The sequence below is a fragment of the Mytilus galloprovincialis genome, chromosome 4 (assembly GCF_965363235.1).
Source record: "Mytilus galloprovincialis chromosome 4, xbMytGall1.hap1.1, whole genome shotgun sequence".
In the NCBI taxonomy this organism is placed as follows: domain Eukaryota; kingdom Metazoa; phylum Mollusca; class Bivalvia; order Mytilida; family Mytilidae; genus Mytilus; species Mytilus galloprovincialis.
This window is the reverse complement of record NC_134841.1, coordinates 83,455,200-83,477,584: the sequence shown is the minus strand read 5'-3', so window position 1 is coordinate 83,477,584 and position 22,385 is coordinate 83,455,200. Positions and strand designations below refer to the sequence as shown.

The following is a 22,385-nucleotide window of genomic DNA, read 5'->3' as shown; positions in this document are numbered from 1 at the left end:
TATCCGATCGTCTCGTCTCAGTCTATAAGAAAATCTAGGATATTTCAGATCATGTTTTATTATGTACAACACGATCACGATCTATCAAATACATTTTGAAAAATAAGTCAAATTTAGTTATTTATGAATGTTAAGCTACATCTGATACAGCTACACTAACACTACTACAACAAAAAATCGCAATTAACGGTTTTTCTCGGGGTCACTTTCAACCAGAAACAAAGCCAATGAGATATTAGACCAGAACACGTGCTTGTGATTGGACCAATTTGATAGGGCCTTAAAATAGTTAAATTCATGTCGGGTCAACATTGCCTAAGAGAGTTGAAACATTAATTTCTTAATGATTTCTTTGTTTTTTTATTGATAAAAGTTTGTTAAACATCGTGTTAGTACCGAAGCACAAACTTATCAGTTTATGGTACCTTCGATAACTAACAGTCCACAAGCAAAGACATCGTCCATTGATAGTACAAGGAAATAACACGTTATTAATTTCATGTGAACAAAGCATTTTTCCTTGCTAGTTACACGTTGGTTGCAATAATGATTGGCACTGTCAGCCGCAGGTTGTTCAAACCAGAAACAACCACAACCAAAGTTGGTTTTGAATTTGTGAAGAAAGTTTCAGTGTCAAAATATTAGTTATATTTTCCTTTAAAGTTTGTGCAAAAACATATCCGATTACTTCGAAAATAAAAACTATGCCTGTCATTTCAAATACATTTCAGAGACGAAACGCGCGTCTGGCGTATATACAAAATTTAGTCCTGATATCTATGATGAGTTTATTTTAACCACTGGGTCGATGCCACTGCTGGTGGAGATTTATTTCCCCGAGGGTATCACCAGCCCAGTAGTCAGCACTTTTTGTGCTGACATGAATTATCATTGATATGGATATGGTTATATTTATAAATTAACTGTTTACAAAATTTAGAATTTTTGAAATACTAAGGCTTTTTACCTCAGGCATAGATTACCTTAGCTGGATTTGGCAAAACGTTTAGGAATTTTGGTCCTCAATGCTCTTCAACTTCGTACTTTATTTGCTTGATTTCTTGATTGACAACATATTTGTTACGTTCGGAGGACGTGTTTTTCAACAGACTGTCGGCATTCCAATGGGAACAAACAGTGCCCCTCTACTTGTCGACTTGTTTCTTTATTATTATGAGGCTGACTTCATGCAGGAACTTCTTAGGAAGAAAGATAAGAAGTAAGCAATATCTTTTAACTCTACATTCCGTTATATAGATGATGTTCTTTCACTAAACAATTCAAAATTTGGTGACTATGTGGAACGCATCTATCCCATCGAACTAGAGATAAAGGATACTACAGATACAGTTAAGTCGGCTTCATATCTTGACTTACATCTAAAAATTGACAATGAGGGTCGGTTGAAAACAAAACTTTACGACAAAAGAGATGATTTCAGCTTTCCAATTGCGAACTTTCCATTTCTAAGTAGCAACATTCCAGCAGCACCTGCATACGGGGTATATATCTCCCAATTGATACGATATTCCCGTGCTTGCATTTCCTATCAAGATTTTCTTGATAGAGGGTTGCTGCTCACAATGAAGCTATTAAACCAAGAGTTCCAAATGGTGAAGTTGAAATCATTCCTTTGTAAATTTTACGGACGCCATCACGAGTTGGTTGACCGTTATGGAATAACCGTTTCACAAATGATATCGGATATGGTCCTTACGTCGTAACTACAATCCCCTTCCCTTTCATGAATGTGACCTACCGAATTAGACTATTTACCGGATTTGTAATCACATAAGCAACACGACGGGTGCCACATGTGGAGCAGGATCTGCTTACCCTTCGGGAGCACCTGAGATCACCCCTAGGTTTTGGTGGGGTTCGTGTTGTTTATTCTTTAGTTTTCTATGTTGTGTCATGTTTACTATTGTTTTTCTGTTTGTCTTTTTTATTTTTTAAGTCATGGCGTTGTCAATTTGTTTTAGATTTATGAGTTTGACTGTCCCTTTGGTATCTTTTGTCCCTCTTTTATTTAACCTTTTAAACTTTTTTGGATTCTAGCGTCAATGATGAGTCTTTTGTAGACGAAACGCGCGTCTGGCGTATATACAAAATTTAGTCCTGATATCTATAAGTTTATTTACAACCACTGGGTCGATGCCACTGCTGGTGGAGATTTATTTCCCCGAGGGTATCACCAGCCCAGTAGTCAGCACTTTTTGTGCTGACATGAATTATCGTTGATATGGTTATATTTATAAATTAACTGTTTACAAAATTAAAAGATTTCGAAATACTAAGGCCTTTTACCTCAGGCATAGATTACCTTAGCTGGATTTGACAAAACGTTTAGGAATTTTGGTCCTCAATGCTCTTCAACTTCGTACTTTATTTAGCCTTTTTAACTTTTTTGGATTCGAGCGTCACTGATGAGTCTTTTGTAGACGAAACGCGCGTCTGGCGTATATACAAAATTTAGTTATGATATCTATGATGAATTTATTTACAACCACTGGGTCGATGCCACTGCTGGTGGAGATTTATTTCCCCGAGGGTATCACCAGCCCAGTAGTCAGCACTTTTTGTGCTTATATGAATTATCATTGATATGGTTATATTTATCAATTAACTGTTTACAAAATTAAAAGATTTTGAAATATTAAGGCCTTTTACCTCAGGCATAGATTACCTGAGCTGGATTTGACAAAACGTTTAAGAATTTTGGTCCTCAATGCTCTTCAACTTCGTACTTTATTTAGCCTTTTTAACTATTTTGGATTCGAGCGTCACTGATGAGTCTTTTGTAGACGAAACGCGCGTCTGGCGTATATACAAAATTTAGTCCTGATATCTATGATGAGTTTATTTATAACCACTGGGTCGATGCCACTGCTGGTGGAGATTTATTTGCCCGAGGGTATCACCTGCCCAGTAGTCAGCACTTTTTGTGCTGACATGAAGTATCATTGATATGGTTATATTTATAAATTAACTGTTTACAAAATTTAGAATTTTTGAAATTCTAAGACTTTTTACCTCAGGCATAGATTACCTTAGCTGGATTTGGCAAAACGTTAAGGAATGTTGGTCCCCAATGCTCTTCAACTTCGTACTTTATTTAGCCTTTTTAACTTTTTTGGATTCGAGCGTCACTGATGAGTCTTTTGTAGACGAAATGCGCGTCTGGTGTATATACAAAATTTAGTCCTGATATCTATGATGAATTTATTTACAACCACTGGGTGGATGCCACTGCTGGTGGAGATTCATTTCCCCGAGGGTATCACCAGCCCAGTAGTCAGCACTTATTGTGCTGACATGAATTATCATTAATATGGTTGTATTTATAAATTAACTGTTTACAAAATTTAGAATTTTTGAAATACTAACGCTTTTTATCTCAGGCATAGATTATTTTAGTTGGGTTTGGCAAAACGTTTAGGAATTTTGGTCCTCAATGCTCTTCAACTTCGTACTTTATTTAGCCTTTTAAACGTTTTTGGATTCGAGCGTCCCTGATGAGGCTTTTGTAGACGAATTGCACGTCTGGCGTATATACAAAATTTAGTTTTGATATCTATGATGAGTTTATTTACAACCACTGGGTCGATGTCACTGCTGGTGGAGATTTATTTGCCCGAGGGCATCACCAGCCCAGTAGTCAGCACTTTTTGTGCTGACATGAATTATCATTGATATGGTTATATTTATAAATGAACTGTTTACACAATTAAGAATTTTTGAAATTCTAAGGCTTTTTACCTCAGGCATAGATTACCTTAGCTGGATTTGGCAAAACGTTAAGGAATGTTGGTCCCCAATGCTCTTCAACTTCGTACTTTATTTAGCGTTTTTAACTTTTTTGGATTCGAGCGTCACTGATGAGTCTTTTGTAGACGAAATGCGCGTCTGGCGTATATACAAAATTTAGTCCTGATATCTATGATGAATTTATTTACAACCACTGGGTGGATGCCACTGCTGGTGGAGATTCATTTCCCCGAGGGTATCACCAGCCCAGTAGTCAGCACTTATTGTGCTGACATGAATTATCATTAATATGGTTGTATTTATAAATTAACTGTTTACAAAATTTAGAATTTTTGAAATACTAACGCTTTTTATCTCAGGCATAGATTATTTTAGTTGGGTTTGGCAAAACGTTTAGGAATTTTGGTCCTCAATGCTCTTCAACTTCGTACTTTATTTAGCCTTTTTAACGTTTTTGGATTCGAGCGTCCCTGATGAGGCTTTTGTAGACGAATTGCACGTCTGGCGTATATACAAAATTTAGTTTTGATATCTATGATGAGTTTATTTACAACCACTGGGTCGATGTCACTGCTGGTGGAGATTTATTTGCCCGAGGGCATCACCAGCCCAGTAGTCAGCACTTTTTGTGCTGACATGAATTATCATTGATATGGTTATATTTATCAATGAACTGTTTACACAATTAAGAATTTTTGAAATTCTAAGGCTTTTTACCTCAGGCATAGATTACCTTAGCTGGATTTGGCAAAACGTTAAGGAATGTTGGTCCCCAATGCTCTTCAACTTCGTACTTTATTTAGCGTTTTTAACTTTTTTGGATTCGAGCGTCACTGATGAGTCTTTTGTAGACGAAATGCGCGTCTGGTGTATATACAAAATTTAGTCCTGATATCTATGATGAATTTATTTACAACCACTGGGTGGATGCCACTGCTGGTGGAGATTCATTTCCCCGAGGGTATCACCAGCCCAGTAGTCAGCACTTATTGTGCTGACATGAATTATCATTAATATGGTTATATTTATAAATTAACTGTTTACAAAATTTAGAATTTTTGAAATACTAACGCTTTTTATCTCAGGCATAGATTATTTTAGTTGGGTTTGGCAAAACGTTTAGGAATTTTGGTCCTCAATGCTCTTCAACTTCGTACTTTATTTATGCTTTTGAACGTTTTTGGATTCGAGCGTCCCTGATGAGGCTTTTGTAGACGAATTACACGTCTGGCGTATATACAAAATTTAGTTTTGATATCTATGATGAGTTTATTTACAACCACTGGGTCGATGTCACTGCTGGTGGAGATTTATTTGCCCGAGGGTATCACCAGCCCAGTAGTCAGCACTTTTTGTGCTGACATGAATTATCATTGATATGGTTATATTTATAAATTAACTGTTTACACAATTAAGAATTTTTGAAATTCTAAGGCTTTTTACCTCAGGCATAGATTACATTAGCTGGATTTGGCAAAACGTTTAGGAATGTTGGTCCTCAATGCTCTTCAACTTCGTTCTTTATTTAGCCTTTTTAACTTTTTTGGATTCGAGCGTCACTGATGGGTCTTTTGTAGACGAAACGCGCGTCTGGCGTATATACAAAATTAAGTCCTGATATCTATGATGAATTAATTTACAACCACTGGGTCGATGCCACTGCTGGTGGAGATTTATTTCCCCGAGGGTATCACCTGCCCAGTAGTCAGCACTTATTGTGCTGACATGAATTATCATTGATATGGTAATATTTTATAAATTAACTGTTTACAAAATTTTGAATTTTTGAAATACTAATGCTTTTCACCTCAGGCATAGATTATTTTAGCTGGATTTGGCAAAACATTAAGGAATTTTGGTCCTCAATGCTCTTCAACTTCGTACTTTATTTAGCCTTTTTAACGTTTTTGGATTCGAGCGTCCCTGATGAGTCTTTTGTAGACGAAACGCGCGTCTGGCGTATATACAAAATTTAGTCCTGATATCTATGATGAGTTTATTTACAACCACTGGGTCGATGTCACTGCTGTTGGAGATTTATTTCCCCGAGGGTATCACCAGCCCAGTAGTCAGCACTTTTTTTGCTGACATGAATTATCATTGATATGGTGATATTTATAAATTAACTGTTTACAAAATTTTGAATTTTTAAAATACTAAGGCTTTTTACCTCAGGCATAGATTACCTTAGCTGGATTTGGCAAAACGTTTAGGAATTTTGGTCCTCAATGCTCTTCAACATCGTACTTTATTTAGCGTTTTTAACTTTTTTGGATTCGAGCGTCACTGATGAGTCTTTTGTAGACGAAACGCGCGTCTGGCGTATATACAAAATATAGTCCTGATATCTATGATGAGTTTATCTACATCACACCTTCCAATATTTTCAACTACAAGAGGTTATCAAAGGCCATTACCCTCAGAAGGTAACACCCAAACATCTTAATTGTTCTTGTGCATATTTTCAGACACATACTTCTGAGTTTTGTGCAAATGGTCGATTCCGAATGGTCCTTCCTAGAGGCAGCCTTTGAGCAGGAATAATGACAGTTGTTTTCAATTCGTTTGATGTGTTTGAGCTTTTGAAATTGCTATTTGATAAAGGATTTTACGTATTGAATTTTTCTTGGAGATTTTTTTTGTTATTTTACTTTTTTCTGACAACCAGAAACATATAAAACAAGTGTATCAAATCATACAAATGTTTCATACCAAATATTATATTCTTTGATATTGATTATGTATCCCTTATTTAAAGTTATATCGAATAAATACTCAGGTAAGATCAAATCAGGTATAGCCAAACACTGTTAATCAATGATATAATAGTTGCTATGATGTCACAGGTATATTTTATGAAAGAACGATGGATTCAAAAGATGGACTTGTGGTGTGTTTAGTTTTGACTACGGCTTACATCTTTCACAGCGTTCTGATTCTGCAGGATGAAGTTAAGCGTCAGAGTTCAACGATAGATTTACTAAAAACCAGTAGGGACAATACAGTTGTAAGTTTATTTTTTAACAAATATAAAACGCGAGCATTGTAATCTCGTTTCACATGTTTCAGAACCTTACCTCATTGAAGTTGAAATCTGTGCCATTTGTTTAAATATCTGACACATGGACAATGTCGCTTCTAAAATATATAGAACATTCTACCCAAAGAAAGTAACACAGTGCAAGGAAAATTAAAACTTGAAAGTTCAAACACATCAAACGAATGGAAAACAAAGGTATAGATTACCTTATACTTTTAACTGTTATATATATCAGAAGCATATTCAAGAAACACGTGTCATTATTTGCACTTAAAAAAATAAAGATCAAATCATATGGAAAGTAAATGAAATATGTTGTCAGTTATCTCAATAAGTTGTATATATACTTCAATCAATGTGATGTTTATACATTGCAGAATGAATTACAACAGCAAAAGTTGAAATTGCATGAGCTAGAGAATACATTTTTAAATTTCATAGATGGAAATACGGAACTACAAGAAATAGTTGTTTCGATCAAACACAAGATTAAAACATGTGAAAACAAGACACAGTCGTTAGAGGAAACCGATATTGAACTAAAAGATAATTTGTCGTCTTTGACAAACAAGACAGAACTTAATGGGTTGCATATAAAGGCCATTGAGCGGGAACAGGATTTACTTAAAACCAGTAAGGACAAAACAGTTGTAAGTTGATTTTTCATAGTCTTAACAAATACAAAACGAGAGTATGGTGTGTGACGCACAGTTTATAATTCGTTTGCGATTTCCTTGTGTAGTTTCGTAAATGTATGGGACGTTTCGGTTGTTATTCTACCAGGGCCAACCCACCATTTTTTTCTTAAAATGTCCTGTAACAAGTAAGGAATGTTGCAGTTTTTATCAAATTGTCTGTTTCTATGAATGTTGGGGTTTGTTTTGTTGAAGTTCAGTACGTTTTTCAGTTAATTTCCTTTTATACTTGTTGTGATCTATCGTTTATGGTTTGTGACCCGAATTTAATTCCCCTTATCAATTTTTGATTATTGAACAGCGGTATACCAGTGTTGCTTTCATTTTTTTACAAACAACTAAATCAACCGAAAATTCCTAAAACATCTTGCAAAGTGAAATCGTTTGGGTCATTTGTCATTTTTTTTTTTTTTTTTGAATTCACCTTCTAGTTCTGCATTTTTCTAGCACTAAATATCAGTTGAATAACTTCTTTGCAACTCATCAACTTCATATAGATAAATGGAAAATACATTGAAAGTTATTTATAACTGGCAATGGTAAAATGGTAATGTAAGGCCGTGTTCACATTGACCTAAACGCGGTGTTGTGTTAGTGTAACTCACACATAAACTAAACATAGTTACGTTCCCATTGATAAAACTCAATGATTATATGTAGTTTAAATCATGTTTTGTCTACATGCAGTCGATAGTCGATGTATGCCATGTGAAGGTTAAGTGTACACAAAGCAAGGCGTTCAGAAATTTAATTTTCCCATGTAGATTTAAAAAAGAAACGATTTTTATATAAAATTGATACTTCTAACACTTATCAATAAAGTTCTTTACAGAAATATTTGTCCAAACTTGAATATTTATTTGTTATAAAAACATTTTTACGTAGCCTTATTAACCCCTTATCAAGACTCATCCATCATCATTGCCGAACACATAATTCCTTTGAAAAGGTCTTCCTGAATCGACTGGACGTACACACTGACAGAAATATTTGCCACTTGTCATTAATAAAACAACGATTCACTTATAAATGCATTACTGAAAAAGGATGAGGTTAATTGTTTGTTTGTGTAATATCTCATATCCGTTAAAATACAATTAGAAATAAATAAATAAACAAAAACATAACCCCCTGCCCTTGCCAAATACTCCTTGGAGAACAATACCATTTGACACAAACAGAAAAGATAGAAATGTAGTGATCCTTAACATCGCAATCCTTTGTATTCGTCTGTAAGCACGCTGATGCAGCCTACGTTTTTAATGCGCAATCAAGACATCTTTAAACTACTGCAATCATCCAAAAGGACTTTCTTAAATGAGCAACCACTTTACTTTAAAAAAAAAGGGGGAGGGGGTTCTGAGTCAGAATTTTTTCTCGCGTGAAAGTTTATATTTATTTTTTTTTTCGACGGTACCAATTCAATATTTAACACTATAATGTATGGGGGAACTTTGGATTTAGAATATTTGTTCATTAACATCATCTGTATGACCCGATTTTTTTTCAAATCAAATTATTGAAAAATCCATCCCACTTTTTTTAAAGTCAAATGGTCGTTCCCCAACTGCTAGAAAAGTTATTCGAAAATTTGAATTCGGTTCCACGTAATGAACATTTAAATGACATATAGTTTACAAGTGTGAACAAATCTTATGTACAGGTAACTAAACAATGTTTATAGATGTGAACAAATTTAATGTGAAACTAGTGTACATTACATTAAACCAAATGTAAACATGTTTACTGTACACGGCGTTTGGTGTGGACACGGCCTAAGAATGATCACATGTACTCTTATATGTTTTCGTCAACTGATTGATTAACTTGGAAATATGAGTGTTGTTGTTGATTCAAATACAAAATTCCAAATGCCCCTCCGACAACCATAGTGAAACCACGCTGAAATTGGTGATATTTGTGGAAACAACTGACACATGGACAATTTCGCTTCAGAAATTTAAAACACAATTTACTAAAGAAAAAGTAGCAAAAATAACGAACTCCAAGGAAATTTAAACCTGAAAGTTCATTCACAAATAACAAAATCAAACGTTCAAACAAATCAAACGAATGGAAAACAAATGAGTACATTACTTTATGCATTTAACGGTTATAATGCATATTTTGATTAGAAGTATATTCCAGAAACACGTGCCATTATTGCGCTTTAGAATGAAAATAACAAGTTTATAAAACTACTTCTTTTTCATATATAGAATCAGCAGTCCTTCACCAATATCTCTTTTTAATTATTATCTTGTCATGAAAGTCTTCTAAAGTCGTATGATGAAAAATAAAGATGAAGTCATGTGGAAAGTAATTAAAATATGTTATCAGTTAGCTCAAAACGATGTATACTTAAATTAATATGTTGTTTGTACATTGCAGGATGAATTGCAACAGCAAAAGTTAAAGTTGAATGAGCTGGATAATACATTTATAAATTTCATTGATGAAACTTCGGAACTACAAGATATAGTCGTATCCATCAAACACAAGCTTGAATCAAGTGAACACAAGATACAGTCGTTAAAGGAAACCGATTTTGAAATAAGAAATAGTTTGTCGTCTATAATAAACAAGGCAGAATCGACTACATTGATTTTAAAGGCGATGGAGAGGGATAAGGTGCACACAGAAACCACCATTTTAATGATGAAAACCGAAAATATGAAACAAATTCAAGATTTGAAGGAAACTGTCACAAAGCTTCAATCTAATTACTTTAATGTAAAAGAAGGTCTTGTGGAAAATAAAGGACATTTGATTGAAACATTTGGAAATATATTTAAGGAAACGCGAGAAGTTTACAGGGTAATAGAGCGTATACATGGTCGGTTAAATAATTTGGAAGACAGCATTAATCGAAGGCGTGATAGCGGAATTATATCATTAATTAGGGAAGGAGTGTCAAGACTTGTACAGTTCGGACTAAACTTTTTTCTTGGGCCAGTCGCTGGATATATAGAGTAAAACGTCCATTGTGAATAAGCCAACACTGCTATATATGTTATGCAATACTCGTATTGAATATATCTATTTAATTTTATGTTAACTCGATTCGTGGCTATTTTTTACGAGGTAACCATATAAAACAATGTTATATCCAGGACTGTCCGTGACAACGACGTTACATGATGAATTAAAAGTCTCGTGTGCATTGTTGAAATAATGACAACAGGCAGGATTTACAATTATTGCGTTCATATGTAAATGACATCACATTTTAAATCCATACTAGATATCTTATAATTAACAATGATGAGAAATAGGTCAAGTTTTACTAACACCATAAAAAAGAAAAATCATTTAACAGAAACATATACTGACACCCTCTTCAAGTATTCATCTCACAAAATGTAAACTTATGGCCTAGACCCAAATTTTATGTTGTTAAAGATTTTTATTTTATTTTCACTTTTTCATATGTTCTTGCTCTTACCCAATAATCAAACGATAACTTTTTTCACGAGTTGTTCCCTCTATACTCTTATCACGAGGGAGATATTTCATACAAATGACAACTTTTGAAAGATTTGATGGATAAGGGACCATAAAGATGAAATATTAAGGATACTCTAATTAGGAATAAGGTCTTAAACACAAGAAAAAAGAAAAAAACAAATGTTCCATGCCTAAAATGGAAAAATATAGTTAAATTAAATGCAAGTATTGATTTTTAACGTCTAGCTACCATATTTACTTTAAGAATTCTACAGACAGTGCTTTGCTGCTTACAATACATCAATCAATGTCTTAACATGTAAGTAAGAGCTAGTTCTATGCATATCAGAATCAGAATAAATGTTTTTGGACAGAGTGAGATAGCTTCCGCCGGATTATTACCTTGTTTTGTTAGCCTGTTAAAAAGTAAAATCACAAGAATACTGAACTCCGAGGAAAATTCAAAAACGAAAAGTCCCTAATCAGATTGCAAAATCAAAAGCACAAACTCATCAAACGAATGGATAACAACTGTCATATTCCTGACTTGGTACAGATAATTTCCATTATATTGACAACAATGTGTGAACAAACCCAACAGACATAACACTGTGACAACAGACAAAAACGTCAAAAATAGGGACATACCATCCAACACCGTGCTACAACCTTAATCACAACAAAAATGTGTTGAAAACCGTAATTTGACCAATAACGGTTTGCTTTTATAAATTGTGACCTGGATCAACTGTATCTGATAAATTCGTGCCTTCATTTCAATTTCTTCATGACCCCACAACAATGTCAAATGTTTTATATAATTTATAATATATTTTTTATATTGAAAATATCAGTAGCATTACACTATCCTTATTTTTTTTAAATCCGATGGGATATGTGAATGCATGCATACCAACTCATTGCATACTACATTATGTATACTAAAAGTTGTAATAATTATATACTGAAGCTAGAAAAAACATATTTAACTTTACCTTCAAATGGCAAAAGTTTAAATATGCTATCATATGAACAAAAAGCTCGTAAATAATTTAACGTAATAAAAAGAATTTTTCGAAAACCTATACATATTGCTAAATTTGTATTACACAAAAGCTATCCAACAGAGCATATAAAGCTGTATATTTTAATCAATAAATGCATACATATTAATTTTCTTTAATAAGATTTAATCATTAAGTATTATATCAATTTAATATACTGAGGTAATCGTCTGCTAAAAAAGAGTTAACTTATCTTTATTTTTTTATGGATTTGAGCGTCTTTCTTTTACAAAACATTTTGTCCCGGTTTCATTTGATATAAAACTGCCTGCTTTTCGGGATTTGTTCACTGCGCCATTTGAACTAAGGGAACACAAAACCCCATCCAATCCCACCCTTTAGAAAATGTTTTCTGCGGTTTACTGTATATTTTCTTATATTGTCAAAATACGCGTCGTGGATTTGACAGAATGTGAACTGAATCCATAGTTTTTGTTGATTGCTGAATTTATCACAGTTGGCGTCAGATGTTATTCGGATAAAACATATGATGGTTGTAATTTAATATTTTATCTTGGACATTAATGAGACATTGTCGATGAATACAAATTCGTTGGTCGGTTAATATATAGTTGAACTGTTCTATTCAATGACCAAAAAAAACAAATCAAACTTACTATTTCTGGTTTTCATAATGATAAATAAATATTATTTATCATTATTTTATTTTTTTTTACAATTTGTCTATAACGAATGTAATTTGGAATCGTTGGAAATATTAAAACTTATTTCAATGAATTTGGGTTATCTTTTTTAACATGTATATCAAATTACTAAATGTACATCTGTTGATTTCTTTCGAATATTTATAATTAGCTGATATAATTTCCCATACAGAGGTAACAATGCTAACATTGAATAATAATAATCGTTTTTCATACAATATCTACCTTTAATACATCTTGTGTCTAGATTAGTGAAATAATTGTCCAGCATTTAAACAAACGCAAGATCATCATATGATTAAGACAATCATTTTTGGTTTAATGGAAGTAATTAAAGATGACTGGCGCTACCAAGTTTTTACGTTCAATATTATAAAAGGGGTCAGTTACGCAAGGAGTATTGTTCATTCATACTACTTCGATATTTCCAGATGTAGAGTAGCCTTAAAATGCCGTTCTCTATAAAACAAATGTGTTTTACAAAGTAAGGTATATTAGTTGTTTTCCATTCGTTTGATATGTTTCAGTTTTTGATCTGTCATTTGATAAAGCACTTTCCATTTTGAATTTTCTTTGGAGTTCGGTATTTTGTTATTTTTACTCTTTTAAGCTTCTTATATAGCATAAGGTTAGCATAAGGTTGAGAAACTAAGATGAAATATATAACAAGATTGTTGAACGGCTGAATGAATCTGAAACTTATCAAATGCGAGTTTAATCAGATATATGTTAAATAAATTTATCCCAAAATAAAATTGAGTTTAGGTATATTTTGTCCAGAAGATGTCGTATCACAGTTCAAATGACATGAAAAAAATTATAGATCATCAAACAACCTTCAACTATCAGAAAGCTCTTACCGTATAGTCGTTTTTAAAAGGCGCAGACATGAAAAAATGGGAAATAATTTAAGAGAAAACTAGAATCCTTAATCATATATTTTACGCCCCCAGGGTTGACTTGGGAATACAAATATGGTCACTTGGTCTTCTTCCGACCGGCAGTAAAACGCTTGTCAAAGTGGGGCGTCCGTTTAGCTGTGAGGGATGTATCAAGTTTGCAGCCAAGTCCGGTCAGAATGGGGACGTTTATTCCGATGCCTCGTGTAAAGAGAGTGCCACGCTCTTTACACGCAAAGAACCCTTGCAACAAACAATCCCTTGGTGGTTTGTCGTTGGCCTGCTTTACGGCCAAATTTCTGTCCCTATCCAATATACCCTTATTCTCCAGTGGCAGTCCAAATTTCCCCGACCATCATCCCGGATGGCTTCTATCAGTACAAGATCGACCAATTGAATTGATTAGTAAATTTGTTCTCGTCTTGAACACTTATGATATATTTGCCACTGGATGTTAGGCAACGAACAATCAATCAATCAATCATTTATATTACAAAATCATTGACGAAAAACAAGACAATAACAATCAAAACCAAATGAGAGAAAAAAGACTTACAAAACCAAAGGACATTTACATGACAAACATGAACAAAAATAAAAACACAGGCACCGGGCTTGGAATATGTACAAAACAAATGTGGCGTGGTTAAAACTTGTTTGTGAGTTTCCTCCCTTCCTAAGTCTTTTTTCAGAGTTTATAACTATTTTGTTCATATAAAAAAAGAAGATGTGGTATGACCAGAATGCCACAGACATTAACAACTATAGGTCACTGTTGACTTATTTAAAATTTCGTAAGGGTTCCGCGGAACCCAGTGTCTCGCCTACTTTTGCTGTTAATCACAGTCTCAACAAAAGTGAGGGAAAAAATCAATAAAAATATTCTTTGCCACATTCCCCATTTCCTTTCTCAATTTTATTCTAAATATTATCTTTTGACTGAAAGAAACTTCTGTCCAAGTTTGGTAAAAATCCAGGATAGTTTATGAATCTAATAAATGTTTTAAAAACTTTAACTGCAGACTGTATGTAATGTTTACTGGAAGAAAAACTAAGTCCATTTATAAGTATAATAAAGATCCACAAGTACAAAATTTTAACAAAATTTCTGTCTAGATACTAGCTTTTGATCATAATCAAGCCTCTGTACAAGTTTGGTACAAATCCAAATACTATAGGAAAGTTATTAAACTTTGAAAAACTTTAACAACAGAGTGAATGTAATATTTCCTGGCAGAAAAACTAATCCATTTATAAGTAAAATACGAAAAAAATGGAATTTTATTTTTACAAAATTTACTTCTGGATACTATCTTATGATCATAAACAAGCTTCTGTCCAAGTTTGGTAGAAATCCAGTATAGTTTAAGAAAGTTATTAAAATTTCAAAAACAGAGTGAATGTTTGTGGACGCCGCCGCCGCCGCCGCCGACGACGACGACGACGACGGCGGCGGAATGTAGGACCGCTATGTCTCGCTTTTTCGACTAAAGTCGAAGGCTCGACAAAATCCGTGATATGCTGATCATTGTTGCTGTTTTATCTGTTATGCTATACGAATGAAAACAAGCAATATCAAGAGTACAGAGCAAATAAGATTTTGACCAACCCAAAGCCCATAAACACACAGGGAGGTGGACTCATGTGTGGTTATGGTGAATCTAAGTGCATACTTCTAAAAGGCTTAGAAAGTCAAGAGGATGGCTCATGGGATTGATTAAGGTTTGATTCAGTTACGTAGTTGCACAATTTGAATCATATTTTTATATTAATTATCTAAGCAGAACAGGGTTGTTAAAGCTCTTGAACTTTTTTCTTTCTTTGTGTCGGAGAGGTTGACATCAACATAACAAAGAATGGATAACATAAGCATTATTGACAAATTGTGTTTCCAACTATCGATGATTTTAGTGTCAAAATATTAAATGTACACTAACAAAACATTGTAGTTTTAGTTTTGAAAATATACAATGGGACATCAAATTGGAAAAAAAATTGTTTTGACGAAATTCATTATTTGACCTGTACATGCTTAGAAATAGCACAACCGTCGTCAAAATAGATACTTAAATAGTAATGTGTGCTCTGAATTAATAAAGGGGCATTAGAAACTAGTTAGAGAACAAATAAAATATGATTTTGTTTTATTTATCATTAATGGTAGTAATACAGTGAAATAATAAGTCGCTTCATTAAAGAGGCATTTTTTTCTTTAAAAGGCGAAGAAACATCGCTAATGAGTTTTAAACTTGCAAGTGAATAATTTGACCTCATTAAATCCGTATTCATGTGAACTCCAATTGAATCCCTTATCTAGATATGTGTTCTGCAAGACCTATACGTGTTGTGCCATTAAAAGGAAAAGAATGTCAACATTGGAAGTGAAACAAGGTAACCATTTGGTTGACTGATTCGATCTCATATTACAAAAGGAGAACTGAAAAATTAAAAAAGGAAATATATTTACCAACACGTCAAACCAATAAGCATTCCTCCGATCAGATTTCATCTCCCGTATCGATTTCAGATGACAGTTGTGTTAAACGTTTTTGTAAGACATTTCGCCTTACAACAGTCCATCAAAAGATCACTCAAAGGGTTGTTGCAAGTGTTCTTCAACGCGCACAAGGCACAGGATTACACGTCTCAAATCTGATAGTTAGAGGCTGCGAAACTATATATACTAGTATTCCGCACAAAAACCTGACGTTAAATAACTAAAAAAAAGGGAAATGAAACGAAGTATACTGACGGACAGGCAGATGGAACTTGTTGGTGACCATTCATGACCAGATCAATAAGAAGTGATTTATTATATCTTATTTAGAATGTTATATTGTTAGTACGCAATTTTTGTCTGAATGTAACTTATTTGATAAAATAGAGAAAATTGGATTTTGTTTTATAATAGAGTACACTGTTTATCCCTGGACGATGAATCATTGTAAACACAGGGCCCCTTGTGTATACTTCCCTGGGTTAAACCAGGTAAATTATTTCAGGTATTTTCAATAAATGTATTTCATGTCTTAAACAAAAGAGTAGTGACAACGCCCCGTCACTACCCTTTGATAACGCAACGTAACTTTCGAGACAGGTTTACGGCTCCAACGACAACTGCTAATCGCCGAACTTCAGAGCAGACAGATTCATGCCAAAAATATTTCCAATATACTAAGATGCCGTAGAATCGACTACATACAGGCCCTTATCATGTTTAAATCGCTCATTTGCAAAAACATACAATTTATTATAAAACTAGTTAAATAAAGATACACAAGAAAAAAGAAATTAAACAGCTGGTATTGTCAGAAAACAATGAATGATTATTACACAATGGTAAGCTAGGAAAACATAATTCGGATGTTAAAGACGTTGGTGGCTTTGTTAGAGATGTTGTCTCTTCGATACATTCCACATTTTCATTCTCAACTATTAGAGAAAAACAATGTCTTGAAAGACAAAGTTACGATAAAGTCACATTTTGATCCTTGAATATAAGAAATTGTGTATTAAAAATCAATCAAATAGCATCCTTCGGATATTAACAGCTAGGTAGTCAAATAGTATTTGTCTTGCAAAGTTCGTTTGTGACTTCGAATATACATAAATTAAAAACTACAAAAAAAAAACGTTAAAAATGCCTGATTAATATAAGACCAGGCCTACCCCCAAAAAAAAAATAATGCTGCATAATGCCTTTTTCGTCCCCCTTTTATCTTTGTTTTGTCTGTTTGTGTTTGAATTTTTTGAAGAATTTTTTATTTTTTTATTTTAACGATTGAATGTGTTCTTGTACTTATCTATACGATATTACAAGATAGAAAAGAGGGGGACAATACCCAAGCGAATTTGGTTATACAATGTAAACATGACGCTGATCTATAGTAGTTTTATACGAGTGCATGTAAAACAAATTTCGTTGGAGAAGGGTCTAAGTACAGCACAAGCAACATTTTCAAAAAGACCAAAAAAGTCAAAAAGTATATTTTAACAAAACGCATTTGACTAACAGGTCGAACAACTGATGTTCTTAAACCCTGCTGACTGCCATTGGTGATTACCAAATAAATTGATCACAAGATGTAACAAAATAGATCTTAATATTAATGTAATACTAAACAGAAAACAATAAACTTGCGGCAAAGATGTTAAACCACAAACATAAGGTGCAAAAAAATTGAACACCAGATCCGGATTTTGACAATAAATGTCTCTTCTGTGAAGTTAGTGATCGAAACGGAATTTGGAAGGCCATATAATTTATCTCAATTTAGGAAATACTCTTAAATTTAAAGACTATATGATATAAGCCCACACGATTTTTTTTATAAAATCAAGTCTAAATTGAAAACTACGTTCAAGCCTATGATTGCATTGGATAGAAACCGCAATTATTAAACGTGTGCATGTAAAACAAATTTAGTTGTAGAAGGGGCTAAATACAGCACAAACAAAATTTTCGAAAAGACCAAAAATATTTTAACGTCTATAACTATATGAAAAAAATTGTTCCAGACAGGAGAAAATGTATTGATATGTACATATTATTTTGAAATTTTTACTGACTCCAACAATACATAGCTGTTTTCATAACTGCTGAACCACTGATATTTTGTGGTTGCATAAAAAATGATGATATAAATCGCCAAAAAGAACCGCACATTATAATACTATATCCACCAACAACTAGAGAATCTTCTAATAAAAACAGACATAAACACTGATACACTCACCAACGAATAACACATTCTTCAGAAAGCCGGACATAGTGCAGGCACAAAATGTTTTGGGTTTAATCCAGTTTTACTTGCGTCTTAAACATACCCTTTGCGATTATAAATACCTATCTTTGTCGTAAAACAAACAAAAAACCGGCACACTGTATCGACCATCACGATGATTATTCGAACTGTGCGAATAACAAATGACGTCTTATACTACCGTTTCAAGGAACATTTTACTTCAAGAAGAATCCATTCAGCTACTTCGACTGGTAAAGCGAAAGTAGTTACAATATAACATTGAGAATGGAAATGAAGAATATGTCAAAAGGACAACAGACGAAGTAGTTTTTAATTTTTAATTTTATATTTTAAATTTTCCCTTTATAAAAATATCGAATAACGTTCAAAATATCGGCCGATCATTTTAAAATCACATGCATGTATTATGTAACTTATATTTAGATAATTGAATAAAGACAAAGGGTAAATGTTTAGTAGTTGCTATGACGTAACAGTTTTATTTCCCCCATTGCAATGGAGGTAAAAGACGGATGTATTGTGTTATCATTCTGTCTAGTTATAACTACGGCATATTTTTATCACAGCATAATCGTTTTGCAAGATGAAGTAAAGCGTCAGAGTTCTACGATCGAAACACTGATAACCAATAAGGACAACATGGTTGTAAGTTCAGCATATTTTTTTATATTTTTTCAAACAATAACATGTATACGATAAAAGCATAGAACCATATACAGATTAGGAATTATGAACTGTTATAGTTACTAGATTAAAAAAATATCTTCTCGACAAAGCAAATGATAAGTTATGTCAATTAAATGTATACATATTTCAATGTGAATTCCTAAAAAACAAGTTTAAGTTTTACTATCAAAAGACTGGTTTCAGATATGTAAGATGACGATCATGTTGATCGTATATGTAAAATTATCTCATCTAAAGTATCACTTTTATATAAAATTAAGGTATATTTGCCAATACACACAAGGCAACTATTTTATAATGCATATATTCTACCATATATAGACTATTGTAGTTCAGTTTGGGGAAATTTATTACAAAAAGATTCAGATAGAATCATAAAACTTCAAAAAAGAGTAGCAAGAATTATACTGGAATGCGATATTTCTATTCCATCTAATTTCATGTTTTCTTCTTTAAAATGGCTATCTTTTACCAAAAGAATAAAATACCAACAATCAATTCTAATGTATAAAATTGTAAATGGGCTAACACCTGATTACTTAGCAATACTAAATATTGATGATGTGCAACGCCACAACTTACGATCTGTCTCTAATAATGATCTTTTTGTTCCAAGACCAAGTACAAATTTTTATAAAAAATCTTTTCATTATTCTGCAACCAAAGTATGGAATAATTTACCACTCGAAATAAAGAAATGTCCTAATGTGGAATTATTCAAGAAACATAGTTATAATCATTTTCTTGAAAATTATATGCAAGTCAACTAATTTGTTTTCCTCTAACAAAACTATATCAAATATTGTCATTTATTACCCTTTATATATTTCAATGATTGAATTGTGTATATACTAGTAATATATATTGTAAATTAATGTATGAATGTATGAATGTTAACTCTATGCATGTATTTTGTTTGAGGGCCTCAATGAAAATTAGACTATTTCTAATTGAGTTACCCTCTTTAAATAAAGAATTTATTATTATTATTATTATTATGACAATTTTGAAAATCTGACACGAATTCAAGACTTGACTATTGTTTTATAGACAAATATGTTGATACTAGTATAGACAATTATTATTTTCCTTTTGAAGGACACAGTAACCAGGCTTCAATCTTACTTTGATAGTGTTAAAAAAGGCCTTGCAGAAAATAGGGAGCACTTAAAAGACTCATTTGGAGATATAATTAAGGAAACTCGGGAAGTTTACAGGGTTATCGAGGAAATACACGAGAGAATAAATGTACTGGAAGACGTCGTTCATCGACGACGTGATACAGGAATTTTACCATTGATCAGAGCAGGGATTTCAAGGCTTGTACAGATAGGACTACACTTTTTGTTCGGACCAAAAGTTGAATATTTAGAATGAAGTAAATTTGAAAAACCCAACCAAACATTGTTTCTGTACCATGTTACTGATTCGCAATGTAAACACTTGTATTGCATATCTTTCAGATACATCTGTAGTTATTTGATATATTTAGTCATTAATCTATATATAAAGAAATTAAAAAATATATTATATGATATGGTATGGAAATTACTCTATGCAGTTTACAACATAATATTTTTAATCAAAAGTATAGAAATGTATTTACAATCAAATATTATGAAGAACCAAATAAACAAAATAAGCAGATGAGAAGCGGTCACTTAACATTTTGAATGATGAAAAAAAGGTTAAATTTCAACTAGAGGCTCTAAAGAGCCGGTGTTGCTTACCTTAGTCTATGTTCATATTAAACAAAGAACACGGATGGATTCATGACACAATTGTGTTTTGGTGATGGTGATGTGTTTGTAGATCTTACTTTACTGAACATTCTTGCTGCTTACAATTATCTCTATCTATAATGAACTTGGCCGAATAGTGAGTTGAAAATGTTTGTAAAAATTTTCAAATTTTATGAAAATTGTTAAAAAATTTACTATAAAGGGCTACAACTCCTTAGGGGGTCATTTTTGGTCATGTTGACTTATTTCAGGTCTTACTTTGCTGTACATTATTGCTATTTACAGTTTATTTCTATCTATAATAATATTCAAGATAATAACCAAAGGCTGCAGAATTTTCTTAAAATTACCAATTCAGGGGCAACAACCCAACAATGGGTTGCCTGAATGACAATATGGTTTCAGAGATATGAGCCAAAAACTGCATTTTACCCTATGTACTATCTTTAGTCATGTCGGCCATCTTGGTTTGGCATGCAGGAATATCAGACACAATTTTAAATCTAAATACTCTTATGATGATTGTGGACAAGTTTGGTTAAATTTGTCTAAGTAGTTTCAGAGGAGAAGATTTTTGTAAAAAAATTACAAAAGTTTACGAAAAATGGTTAAAAATTTACTATAAAGAGCAATAACTCCTTAGGGGTCAACTGACGATTTTGGTCATGTTGACTTATTTTTAGATCTTACTTTGCTGAACATTATTGCTGTTTACAGTTTATCTCTATCTATAATGATATTCAAAATAATAACCATGAACGGCCAAATTTCCTTAAAATTAACAATTCAGGGGCAGCAACCGAACAACGGGTTGTCAAATTCATCTGAAAATTTCAGGGCAGATATATCTTGACCTGATAAACAGTTTATCCCATGTCAGATTAGCTCTAACTGCTTTGGTTTCAGAGATATGAGCCAAAATCTACAATTTTACCCTATGTACTATTTTTAGTCATGTCGGCCATCTTGGTTTGCTAGCGGGGTCATCGGACACAATTTTAAAACTAAATACCCTTATGATGATTGTGGACAAGTTTGGTTAAATTTGTCTCAGTGGTTTTAGAGGAGAAGATTTTTGTAAAAGTTAAAACGACGACGGCAATAACTCCTTAGGGGTCAACTGACCATTTTGGTCATATTGACTTATTTGTAGATCTCACTTTGCTGAACATTATTGTTGTTTACAGTTTATCTATATCTATAATAATATTCAAGATAATAACCATGAACGGCAAATTTTCCTTAAAATTACCAATGCAGGGGCAGCAAACTAACAACGAGTTGTCCGATTCGTCTTAAAATTTCAGAGCAGTTAGATCTTGACCTCATAAACAATTTTATTTTACCTCTATCAGATTTTCTCTAAATGCTTTGGTTTCAGAGATATAAGCCAAAATTAACATTTTACTTCTTTGTTCTATTTTTAGCCATGGCGGCCACCTTATTCGGTTGGCCGTGTCACTGGACATTTTTTTAAAACTAGATACCCCAATAATGATTGTGGCAAAGTTTGGTTTAATTTGCCCAAGTAGTTTCAGAGAAGAAGATTTTTGTAAAAGTTAAAACGACGACGACGACGGACGACGGACGACGGACGACAGACGCCAAGTGA

General features: G+C 33.0%; 1 protein-coding gene and 1 long non-coding RNA gene across 2 annotated transcripts; both read left to right on the top strand.

Annotated features, from left to right (window-relative positions):
• The first annotated feature begins 6,619 nt into the window (after window positions 1-6,619).
• LOC143073184 (uncharacterized) lies at window positions 6,620-12,035 on the top strand. The gene is made up of 3 exons (XM_076248536.1): window positions 6,620-6,775; window positions 7,186-7,458; window positions 9,895-12,035. The coding sequence occupies exons 1-3, from the start codon at window positions 6,635-6,637 to the stop codon at window positions 10,477-10,479; spliced, it is 999 nt and encodes a 332-aa protein (XP_076104651.1). The 5' UTR covers window positions 6,620-6,634; the 3' UTR covers window positions 10,480-12,035.
• Window positions 12,036-18,788: 6,753 nt separating this feature from the next.
• LOC143070797 (uncharacterized) lies at window positions 18,789-20,566 on the top strand. Its single transcript, XR_012976708.1, has 2 exons — window positions 18,789-18,989; window positions 20,130-20,566. It is a non-coding gene; the product is annotated as an uncharacterized LOC143070797 (long non-coding RNA).
• Window positions 20,567-22,385: the final 1,819 nt, after the last annotated feature.